Consider the following 10966-nt stretch of genomic DNA (forward strand, 5'->3'; position numbering starts at 1 on the left):
TCACATCTGCATGTCACCACAGTAGGACAAACCAACAGACAAGTTTGTCTTGCTGTTGGAGACCTCTCATATCACCCCCACCTGGGTCCCTGTGGCTGACTGTTCCTCTGTCTGACTTCCTGGCTTTTAATCCCCTTTCTCCTGCTCTTCTGCCCTGCTGCTTTCGGCGTCCCTGAGTTGTCCCTGGGGCTGACTGCTCCTCTGTCCAGGTTCCTGGCTTTTATCCCCTTTCTCCTGCTCTTCCGGCCTGCTGCTCTGGGTGGGCCTGAATTTCCTCTCCTCACCTAATCCCTTAGGCTGATTGCTCTTCTCTCTGGCTTCCTGGCTTTTAATCCCCTTTCTCCTGATCTTCTCACCTTCTACTCTGGGCGTCCCTGAGTTGTCTCTCACCTGTAACCCTGGGGCTGACTCAGAAAATCCCCTACCAAATATTTACCAATATTATCCCAATATTACATAATATAATTATGACCCAGTCAGGGGCCTATATGATCTGTTGGAGCTAAGAATGGTTTTTACATTTTAGATGGTTTGAAAAAATCAAATGAAGAATAATATTTCATAACTCACAAAAATTATGCAAAATTGTAAATTTTATGTGCATAAATAAAGTTTTATTGGAACACAGCCTTGTCCATTTGTTTATATAGTATCTATGGTTGGTAGCATAGTGCCTAAGGTACTTGACTGCTAACCACAAGGCTTATGGTTCAAAGCCACCAGCCACTCCTCGGAAGGAAGGTTGGGCAATCCTACTTCCGTAGTGATACTGCCTCGGAAACCCAAGGAGGGGTTGCTATGAGTCAGGGCTGACTCGATGGCACATAACAACAACAACAAGGCTACACGTGTGATTTCTAAGTTTCTTTGACCCAAAATCTTATGCTTTGAATTACTACCCAAAATATTCCAATGCAGGATTCAAAATTGTGGGGCTTCTAGCTCCATTACAAGAGGGAGCTTTCCCAAATAAAATCTTACTACATAACTCTTAGAATAAGGTCTGTCATCTTTCCTCTTCCCTTACATGTTAAAGTTTAAACTCCTTTGTAAGATATATAAGGCTCTTCCTGACTTTCATATTTACCTTTCCTGTTATATTTTGGAATTACAAATGCTTGCCATCTTAACTACTTGCAGTTTCCAAATGCGCCATGCTCTTCACACATCCATTCCTTTACACATATGATCCCCTTTGACACTGAGTGTAATACTTCCCATTCTTTATTCATTTGACACATTTCCATTCAATTTCCCATGATTATTTCTTCTGTGTCATCTTTACACTGTTCCCTAGAAAGCTAGGCACTGTATCCTACCTAATTTTCTTTTAGCATTTATCATATATTTTTTTTTTGTAATAGTTTGCTTATTTTTGTTTTCTACTATAGTGTAATATCCTTGAGTATTGGTATTTTTCTTTATCTTTACTTCTCTAGGACCTAGGACATAGCATAGAAAACTGACCCAATGATTATGTAATAAAAAGTAAAAACTCATGGACTATTTATAGTATTTATTTATAGTAGATTTTTAAGAGTGTGATATTTATAGAGTGACTTTGTGTGTTCACCCACTTATCTTTAGGACATTACTAACAGAAGGGACAGTTGTGTGTAAATGACATTTCCTGGGTTTTTAAGCAATTGTTTTCATCTATTATTTTATCCATTGAGAAACTTCCACTTCTTCCTAGAGTGCATTGAATACACTGTAGGTTCTCAATAAATTAAATAGTGATTAGATGTTAGCGCCTATGGGTCGTAGAATTCTTTGAACTGGCCATACTTCTCCGTTGTGCTGAATTTATTCTTTGCCATGTTTCTCAGCTTTCTCTGAGAGCACTAGACTCAGAAAAACTGTAATGAAATATCAGAGGACTTCCCCAGGGCCAATTGCTTTGTCATTGCTTATTTCATCAAGACAAACATCTAACACATAATAAAGGCAACAAATATGATCTTTTATTCTCAAATGTGTTACCTTTATGAGCAAATACTAAAAATGTTTTAGAAATATATTTTTTAAAAGTTTCTCATTAGAAAAATAAAGATAGAAGAAAATGCACCACTAACTGACAGATAGTAATTTATTCGAAAGTAATCTTATTAATCATGTACTTTAATCCCATCCCCTCACCCTTTTTTTCCACAGGAGGAAGCTGAAACTCAAATGTTACCTAATACCTTCTCTTACCTAATGTCACAGAAATATTTCTACATTAATTCCTAGCTTTTATTACTCATCTATTGTTGGTTTTGAAACCTGGATAATGTAATTGGGCCTTTACAAATGAGATAAAAACTAAAAGACAATAGACCATCATTAATGCATTTTTTATTTTTTAGTAATCAGTGAAAGTTTCCAATTCCACTTAGGATGTAGACAGCTGCAAGATAATGTCACTCTCACCCTAATAACAAGAAAAAACCCTAATACTGCTTGAAGCCAAAACCTTACTATCAGAGAACTGAGATTGTAAGGCCAACAAATGAACTAAATTCCAAAGAGTGACAAGATTTTCTGAGGAGAGAAGAGACACACAGGCTATTTCATCTTTGGCAGATGAGGGGAAATGATGAAGCAGGTACAAAGAAATCAGCTAAGATTTTATTAAATTCATAAAGGCTAATGTGGTGAAGGATAAGAGTTTAGAATTGCTCTGTTCAGTAAGGTAGTTACCAGCTCCATGTGACCATTTAAGTTAAAATTAAAGTTTATCAGATAAAATTAATAATTAGTTGCAACAAATTTTTAACAGTACAGATAGAGAATGTGTCCATCATCTAAAAGTTCTAGATCATTGTTGGTGAAGAATAACCAGGAGTCCTGGAAACAAGTGGAGCCCATATTCACTCTCCAGCTGTTTTAGTGGGCCTTAGCCAAGTACTCAGGAGAAAGACTGGGACTAGGATAAAGGCCTAGTAAGAGTCCTGCCTCAGTTCCACAGGCATGCGGGGGATAATTGGCACTACTAAGAGATTCACTTCCCAGGGCCTTTCCATAATACACAGCAGAGGTCTTAATACACTGTTTTATTTACAGTTCCCGGGCAGAAATCCACCCTTCTGAGGGAGATGTTTACCCCAGGGAGAGAAGCAGGAGCCCTTTTGGGCCCATGATCCTGTACTGATAGAAAGCAGAGGTGGGCCACTTCTGGAGAAGAGGCAGGAAACCTTCTACCTAACACCTTTCACAGATTCAAGGCATAACTTGTCTGTCAGTAGATAGTGAGGAATAGCAATGGTGAGAATGTCCCAAAATCCAGGACTTGGAGTCTTCGTATAACTGAGGCTGATCCAGAGCCAAAACCTCTCTTGCCTCCACCACAAACAGCATAGAGTAAAAAGTAGCAACAATCTATTGCAAAATTATGGAGAAAAGGTCCTCAGTAGTACAGGTGTTCGAGGCTTGATGAACACTGAGGGCAGAAGTAGGACATGGAGAAAACTCATCTACCATTCCTGGCCCCACACTAAGCATAAGTTAACAGTAATCTGTCACTGGACGGATTTTAAATCTGTGATGAACTGAAAGTAACTAAAACCTTAAAACCCAGCTCAATTATTGGCTAGACTGACTCAGTATCCCACACTAAAAGTCTGTCAATCTAGTAAATTTAAATTTACCCCTATAAATAGTTACTTAATATAAATGATATAAATCTGCACTGTATAAATTAGTAGCCATTTCCATACTGATACTGCCTCAGAAACCTAAGGAGGGGCTGCTATGAGTCAGGTCTGACTCAACGGCACATTAAAAAAAAAAAAAACATATGGTTAATAAGCACTGTTGTTGTTGTTGTTATGTGCCGTGGAGTCGGCCCGGACTCATAGCGACCCCTCCTTGGGTTTCCGAGGCAGTATCACTACGGAAGTAGGATTGCCCAACCTTCCTTCCGAGGAGTGGCTGGTGGGTTTGAACCGCCAGCCTTCTGGTTAGCAGTCAAGTGCTTTAGCCACTATGCTACCAGAGCTCCTTAATAAGCACTAGAAATTTTAATTATGTTTAAAAATAAAAACTGAAGTAGGTATAAATTTTTATATTGATTATATGTTGAAAATAATATTTTTAATATAATAGGCTAAAAATATTATTAAAATTCAATTCATCTTAATTTTTTTAATGTGTCTACCAGAAAATTTAATATTACATATGTGGTTTGACTTATACTGTTATTGAATAGTGCTGGTCAAACATCCCAAATAAAAGGCAAAGATTTTCAGATTGGATACAAAGCAATACTCTATACTGTCTACACCAACCCTGTTTACTTACAAAGACATAGTCAGGTTGAAAGTAAAAGGATGGAGCAAGTATACTGTGGAAACACTTAACAAAAAAAAGCTGGAATGGTGATATTAATATCAAGCAAAATAGACTTCAATACAAGGTATATTACTTGGGATAAAGAAGAACACTACATGTAGGTAAATGGCAGTTCATCAAGAAGTCATAGCAATTCTACATGAGTTTGCACCTAACACTATAATAATAGAGTTTCAAAATACATAAAGCATGAACTGAAAGAAGAAATAGGCAAAGCCACAATTACAGTTGGAGACTTTCACAGTCCTGTATTGTAACCAAGAGAACAAGTAGACAGAAAATCAGTAAGGACAGAGACAATCTGAATAACAATATCAACCAACATGACCTAATTGACATGTATTGAAAGTGTACTCTGTAACAGAATTGATATTCTCTTCAAATTTTCATGGGACATTCACCAAAGATAGAGCTTATTCTGGGCCATAAAACAGATCAAAACAATTTCAAGAGAATTGGAATCATAACAAAAAGTGTATTGTTTGACCACAACAGCATTAAACTGGAAACCAACAACAAAATGTTATCTGTAAAATCTCCAAATATTTGGACATCCAACAACACAGTTCTGAAACAACAGGTCAAAGAAGAAATCACAAAGGAAATTAGAACATATTTTTAATAGAACTCATTGCAAGTGCTAAAATATCCTATTAAAAATGTTAGCATTTACTTATTTATGAATTTTCTTCACGAACCATTAGCTAAAAGGCCAAATCTTTGAGCTTTGTCTGATTGGGAGTGGCTGAATTCATACTAAAAAAATATTGGGTCAGTAATGATCACCATAGTTTTATGTTCTGTTTTGTTTTGCACTCAGTCTTGTTTTTTGTTGACTTTTTCTCTTGTTACTCAATCAACTAAATTGAACTAATATTTATTGAACACTTATATATAAAGTTAAGACTTGTGCTAGGCCCTTATCACGTTAAACAGATGAGTAAGGCAGAGCATCTAACTTTAAGAAGTTTGTATTATAGGAATTATAAATCTAGATCTACTTGCTCTATCTATTAACTCCCAATTCTTCATTTTCTGGAACTTCTTTAAAGCAGTATTTTTCCAGACAAGTTCTTTTTACAAATTCAACTAGGTCCTAGATTTGTTCATTTTATCTATAAACTTTGATGGTTTGAGATCTGTGCCATTCCTAACCTTAAGGGTAGAAACTGATCCTGGGACTCTACCAAAGAAGATATTATTTATTTTTTGACAGACAAGTTGAAAACATGCCCTCCAGTTTGGTTCTGAATCCTTGTTTCTCCTTTTTTTCTCTTCTTTTATCCTAATAGATTCCTTAATTGTAGGCAGAATGATCACATATAGCTGGCATTTGAAAACTGTAGCTGTTGGAAAATTTGCACTGAAGAATAATGAAAATAAAACAAGATCAACTTCCCTGAGCCATTAAATTACCCTAGTGATAAACCTAGCATCCTATAGATAGCAGTTTTCCTTCCAAACCTCAACATACCTGGTAGAGTTATTTTATTTTGAGATTAGCTATTAGAGAGTAAAGTGAAAACCTTATATAGATAAACAATTCCAAAAAATTCCTAATATCATGAACTCTGCAGGACCTGGGCCTTTGAAGGTTAAAATGCCAATGATTTTTTTTTTTTTTTTTTGTAGGCAATTTTTTGGGGTGGGGTGGGCAGGCTATGGAAGCTAAGACTACTTTGAGAGTGATGTGGGGAATAGCTATTAACAAGAGCTTTTTTTCTTTTTCTTTTTTAAAAAGTATAATTGAATTAGACTAGATTAAATATAAGAAGAACTACTGTATCTCAGAACTCAGACAAACTAAAACTATTTAATATATGTTCTGCCTAAAAATCAATACAGTAGCTATGATCACACTGTTACATAATATATTAGAAACTTACATGGTCCAATCATTATTCTAAAATTGTCATTCAGTTCCAAAATATGCTACCTCATTAAGATTTACTTTTATTGCTTTAGAACAGATTTGTGTTTAGCAAAATGTTAACACTAGACCATTATAAAACATTGGCAATACGCTATATTCTTAATATAAAGCAGAACGTTAATTATTTGCCTTTAGTATGTATTGACAAATAAGTTTGTATCATAGGAATTTATAAACATAGATCTGCTGCCTTAATCTATTATCTCCCAGTGTATCTTTTATTTTACAACTTGTTAACAACGGCCATTCTGGGCTGACTTTCTTTTAATTAGGGTCCCATGAAAACACCCTCAAAAATCAATCACAAAAAGACAAGTATTATATGTTCTCAACTTTGTGAAATGACATGAATAGATGAATATACATAAACTAATCTTCATTATTGGTTACAGGATGGGGAGGAGAAGAAGTACTCCTGAGGTTGTGGTCACTGAATATTGATAAAGTTTGCATAGCATGGCTGATGTCATTTATGTCAGTAAGCTGTACATAGGGAAAAGGGAAGAATGTGCAAATACTAGATTGTATGTGGTTTTGCAACAATAACAACAACCAAAAAAAAGTGTGTGGGGGTGCTACAGATGCTGACATTAATTAGATATAACCAGTCACCTCATGGGATTAGTTCTCTTGGTTTGGGGGCTTAGGACTATGGTCTCATGAGACAATCCACTCAATTGGCACAATATAATTCTTAAAAGTTTATGTTCTACTTCCCAGTATTATGAGTTGTATCAGGGGTCTTAAAATATTATGAGCAGATATCTAAGACAAAACTATTGGTCTTTATTCATCTGGAACAAAACACAGAGAAGAAAACACAAGATTCAGAGAAGAAACTAGACTAGAGGACTAGTTATCTTCCACTTTGAGACCAGAACTAGATGGTGCCTGGCTACCACTACTGAACATTCTGATCAGGAACACAATGGATGAATCCCCCCAAAAAAGGGAGAAAAATGTGAACCAGAACTTCAAATTTTTAAAGTGTCCAGGTTTACTAGAACTGTTGAGGCTTGAGGAGTCCCCAAGATTATGACCCTGAGTTGCTCTTCAAACCTTGAATTGAAAGTATTCCCTAAGTCACCTTTAAACGAAGGCACAGTTTAGCACAAACAATAAAATTTTGTATTGCATTAAAAGAAAAAAAATCTGTATAAGATCAAAAAGTCAACAGCTATTTTAAAGCATAGATAAGAAGGTTATAGGGCAGGGAGTTTAACTGGAAGTTAAACAACTAGAACAGAAATAATGAGAATGTGAACATAATGTGAAGAATGTAACCAATATCACTGATCATTCAGTCTAGAAATTGGGGAATGGAAGCTGGTTTTGCTGTACATATTTTCACCAAAAATAAATAATAAGAAAAGAAACACAGAAGACAATGTCACACATGATACTTACTTGTTAAAACAGTGATTGATCTGGATGGCTTGGTCACCACATTTCCATTTACCACGACCAGAGTGATTATGTAATAAAGTCCATGATAATTGGCCTTAAAGATAACAGGAGGAGGCAAAGTGCTGTTGAATTCTTGAAATTCAAAGAAGTAATTTTTGGATTCACCAGTTATCTTCACAACATATACAGATGATGGACTCATAACATCTGAAGCTTCCAAAGAGACAATGATGTTATTATCATCTTGGACGGTTACGTGGAAAGTTGTAGCATCCTGTTTAAGAGAAGAGAAGAAAGGAAATGGAGGTCAAATTCAGATGATGAGCAACAAAAGCATTGCGGGATAATTCTAAAATCAATGTTCATGATAAGCATTACTTTGTAAAATAAAATTACATAAGTATTTCAGTTACAAAGGAAAAGCAGAAAAAGAGAGATTAACTCTCTAATGATTAATGATCTTTTCAGGATTTTACTTCAGTAGTTTTTTCATTGAAAAACTACTCACAGTTCTTGGACTGCCTTGTAATAAAAGTACAATAAATGTCATGTGAATAATAATGAAAGAATGAATGAAAGCCATCTTGACACTCAACTTCCAGGGAAGTTCTTAGTTTCAGCTATACTGGGGGAGCTATAAGGTTTGAAAGGAGCTCTGGTGGTGTAGTGGTTAAAGCATTTGGCTGCTAACCAAAAGGTCTGTAGTTTGAACCCACCAGCTGCTCCAGGGAAGACAGATGAGGCAGTCTGCTTCTATAAAGATTTATAGGCTTGGAAACCCAATAGTGGTTGCTATGAGTTGGAATTGAATTGACGATAGTGAGTTTTGTTTGGTATGTATGGTTTGAAGAAGTACTCTATTTCACTTGAAGACAAGTGTGGTAGTTAAGGTGGTGTGTCAACTTGGCTGGACCTAGTAGAGTGGCTGGGGAGCTGGTGGTGGTTATTCCCCATGAGGAGACTGGCAATCAACTTCATGGTAGGATTTACCACAAACAGCTGAGTGGCTGCTTGAGGGATGTGGTCTGTTTCCTGTATATAAGCAGCAGCTTTGAGAATGGTCTCTAGCTTATGGCACACTTGAACCCTGTATGTAGCTGAGTCATTGTTCAGCAGCCTGCCATGCTCTGCTGCTCTTGGGACTTTCAATGGACTTAAATCAGTGGCCTGTTGTGTGGTTTGGTAATATCAGGACTGTACTTTTCACTTGTCAACCTTCAGTTTGTCAGCCTCAGCAGCCAGCAGCTGCCTGAGAGAAGAAAAGCCTTCAGCTTCAGTGGGCCGGAAGCAGGAGGCAGAGTTGAAACCCAAGGTTGAGGGATTTTCATCCAGCCCCTAGAGCCCGGCACTTTGAACTCAGACCTAAAGCCTCCAAAATTGTAAGAGAATAAACCTCCTGTTTGTTAAAACATCCCACTTGTGGTATTTCTGTTAGAGCAGCACTAGAGGTAACCAAAATAAGGAGTAATGTAATAATCCTAGACAAATTCTAGAAAAATATTTCAAACCAGTTATTTCCTTATTCATTTCCACTTGCAATTTCTGAGAGAAAAACTGATTAGGACTGAAAAACTTGTAAAATTGTGCTCATTAAAGATTTCTCCCCCCTGCCCCACTTGCTATTGAATTCATTCTAACTCAAGATGATCCTTTGGATGCAGAGTCAAACTGAGCTTCATAAGTTCTCAAGGATTTTCCTTTTGGAAGCAGATCACCAGGACTTTCTTCTGAGTGACTCTGAGTGGGTTTGAAAAGGCCAACCTATCAGTTTGCAGTCAAGTGATTAATTGTTTGCACCTTCCAGAGACTTCTCAATAAAGATCATCCCTTGGCATCAAGTTGATTCTGACTCATGGCTGCTCTATAAGACAGAGTAGAACTGCTCCAAAGAGTTTCCAAGGCTGTGATCTTTACAGAAGCAGGCTGCCAAATATTCCACAGAGAAGCTGTTGTGTTGCAACTGCTGACTTTTTGGTTAACTGTAGAGTGCTTAACCAGGCAACCTAAGACTGAAGATCTATGGCATGTACGGAAAGGTCAGCAATTGATTAACCTAAAACTGCCCCAAATCTTCAGAAAGACATGAATAGAATGTTGGGAGAATCATTTGTTACTACTTCCTCTTTGATGCTTTCCCAGACTTCACAGGCCTAGTTAATCCCTTGTACACTCTGGTCTCAGGTAAGACTTTACATTTTGTTACCACTTACTGCTTTGTATTTAATTTATCTTCTAGGTCTGAGGTGTCCTGGGCAAGTAATTTTATTGATTTGAGCCTCAGATTTCTCTTCTATGAAAGTGGTACAGAAAAACCACTGAAACTAGATGCTTGTTGCTACGTTAGGCACTTAGTGAATATAATTATATCATTTATTATTCCAAACAACCTCATGTGGTAAACTCAAAACCAAACTCACTGCTGTCGAGTCAGATCTGACTCAAAGTGATCCCTCTTTGGGTTTCTGAGGCAGTATCACTATGGAATGACTGAAAATGTTTGTTAAATGAGTGAAAGCATTACAGAATGAATTACATGTGAGCATTAGCCTCTGAAGAATTAGAATTAATCTATTTATTGATTTTGATAGCTCACATATTTTTGTCAGCAGCCAAATCAAGCATATGGTACACATCAATACCTTAAAATAGACTATGTAGACCTAAAATACACTATTTTTTATTATTTCATTTTTTTTAACATAAATCTAGCTTTTATGGGTCCTACTATAGTCATAAGGAGCCCTAGTGGTGCCCTTCATAAGGCTTAGCCTGGTGGGTAAACAGTTGGAAGTTAACTGAAAAGTCAGAGATTTGAAACCACCAGTGAGGGTAATCTGCTTCTGTAAAGATTACAATTTTGTAAACCATATGGGCAGTTCTATTCTATCTTAGAGGGATCAGCTCCACAGCAATGGGTTTAGTATTCTCATAATGAATGAAAAGATAGAAAATCTCATCAGAGAAATAGAGACTGATAAAAAAAAAAAGGAAATTGTAGAACTGAATGTAGTTCTAGGTTCAATCACTTTTTCTTGTTTTTAATCTAGAGAATTCTTGTGATGCTAATATTAACTACGACACATTTGGCACAGTCGTCAGTCTTCCAGGTAAAGAACACAGCCAAAACGATTAACTATGTCTATGAAGGAGGGAGTGTATCCAGGATCATATATAGGGTTGACAGACAATGGTCCTATAAGTTTATGTGAAGGATCAGAATCCCCAGGAGTATAGTACAACTGACAAGGGGCTAGCTTATGGTCACTGCTTGGTCACAACCAGTTACCCACAGCG

The 10966-nt window shown here is 36.7% G+C and overlaps 1 protein-coding gene across 1 annotated transcript in view; it reads right to left on the reverse strand.

Annotated features, from left to right (window-relative positions):
• Nucleotides 1-10966, reverse strand: part of PTPRO (protein tyrosine phosphatase receptor type O) — a 159440-nt gene that overhangs the window by 140694 nt on the left and 7780 nt on the right. The window contains exon 2 of the mRNA XM_042781480.1: nt 7673-7946. Coding sequence (XP_042637414.1) covers nt 7673-7946 — 274 coding nt within the window. The remainder of the gene's footprint in view (nt 1-7672; nt 7947-10966) is intronic.

The sequence above is a fragment of the Orycteropus afer genome, unplaced genomic scaffold, assembly GCF_000298275.1.
Source record: "Orycteropus afer afer isolate SDZICR_OR568_19922 unplaced genomic scaffold, OryAfe1.0 scaffold00126, whole genome shotgun sequence".
Lineage (NCBI taxonomy): Eukaryota > Metazoa > Chordata > Mammalia > Tubulidentata > Orycteropodidae > Orycteropus > Orycteropus afer.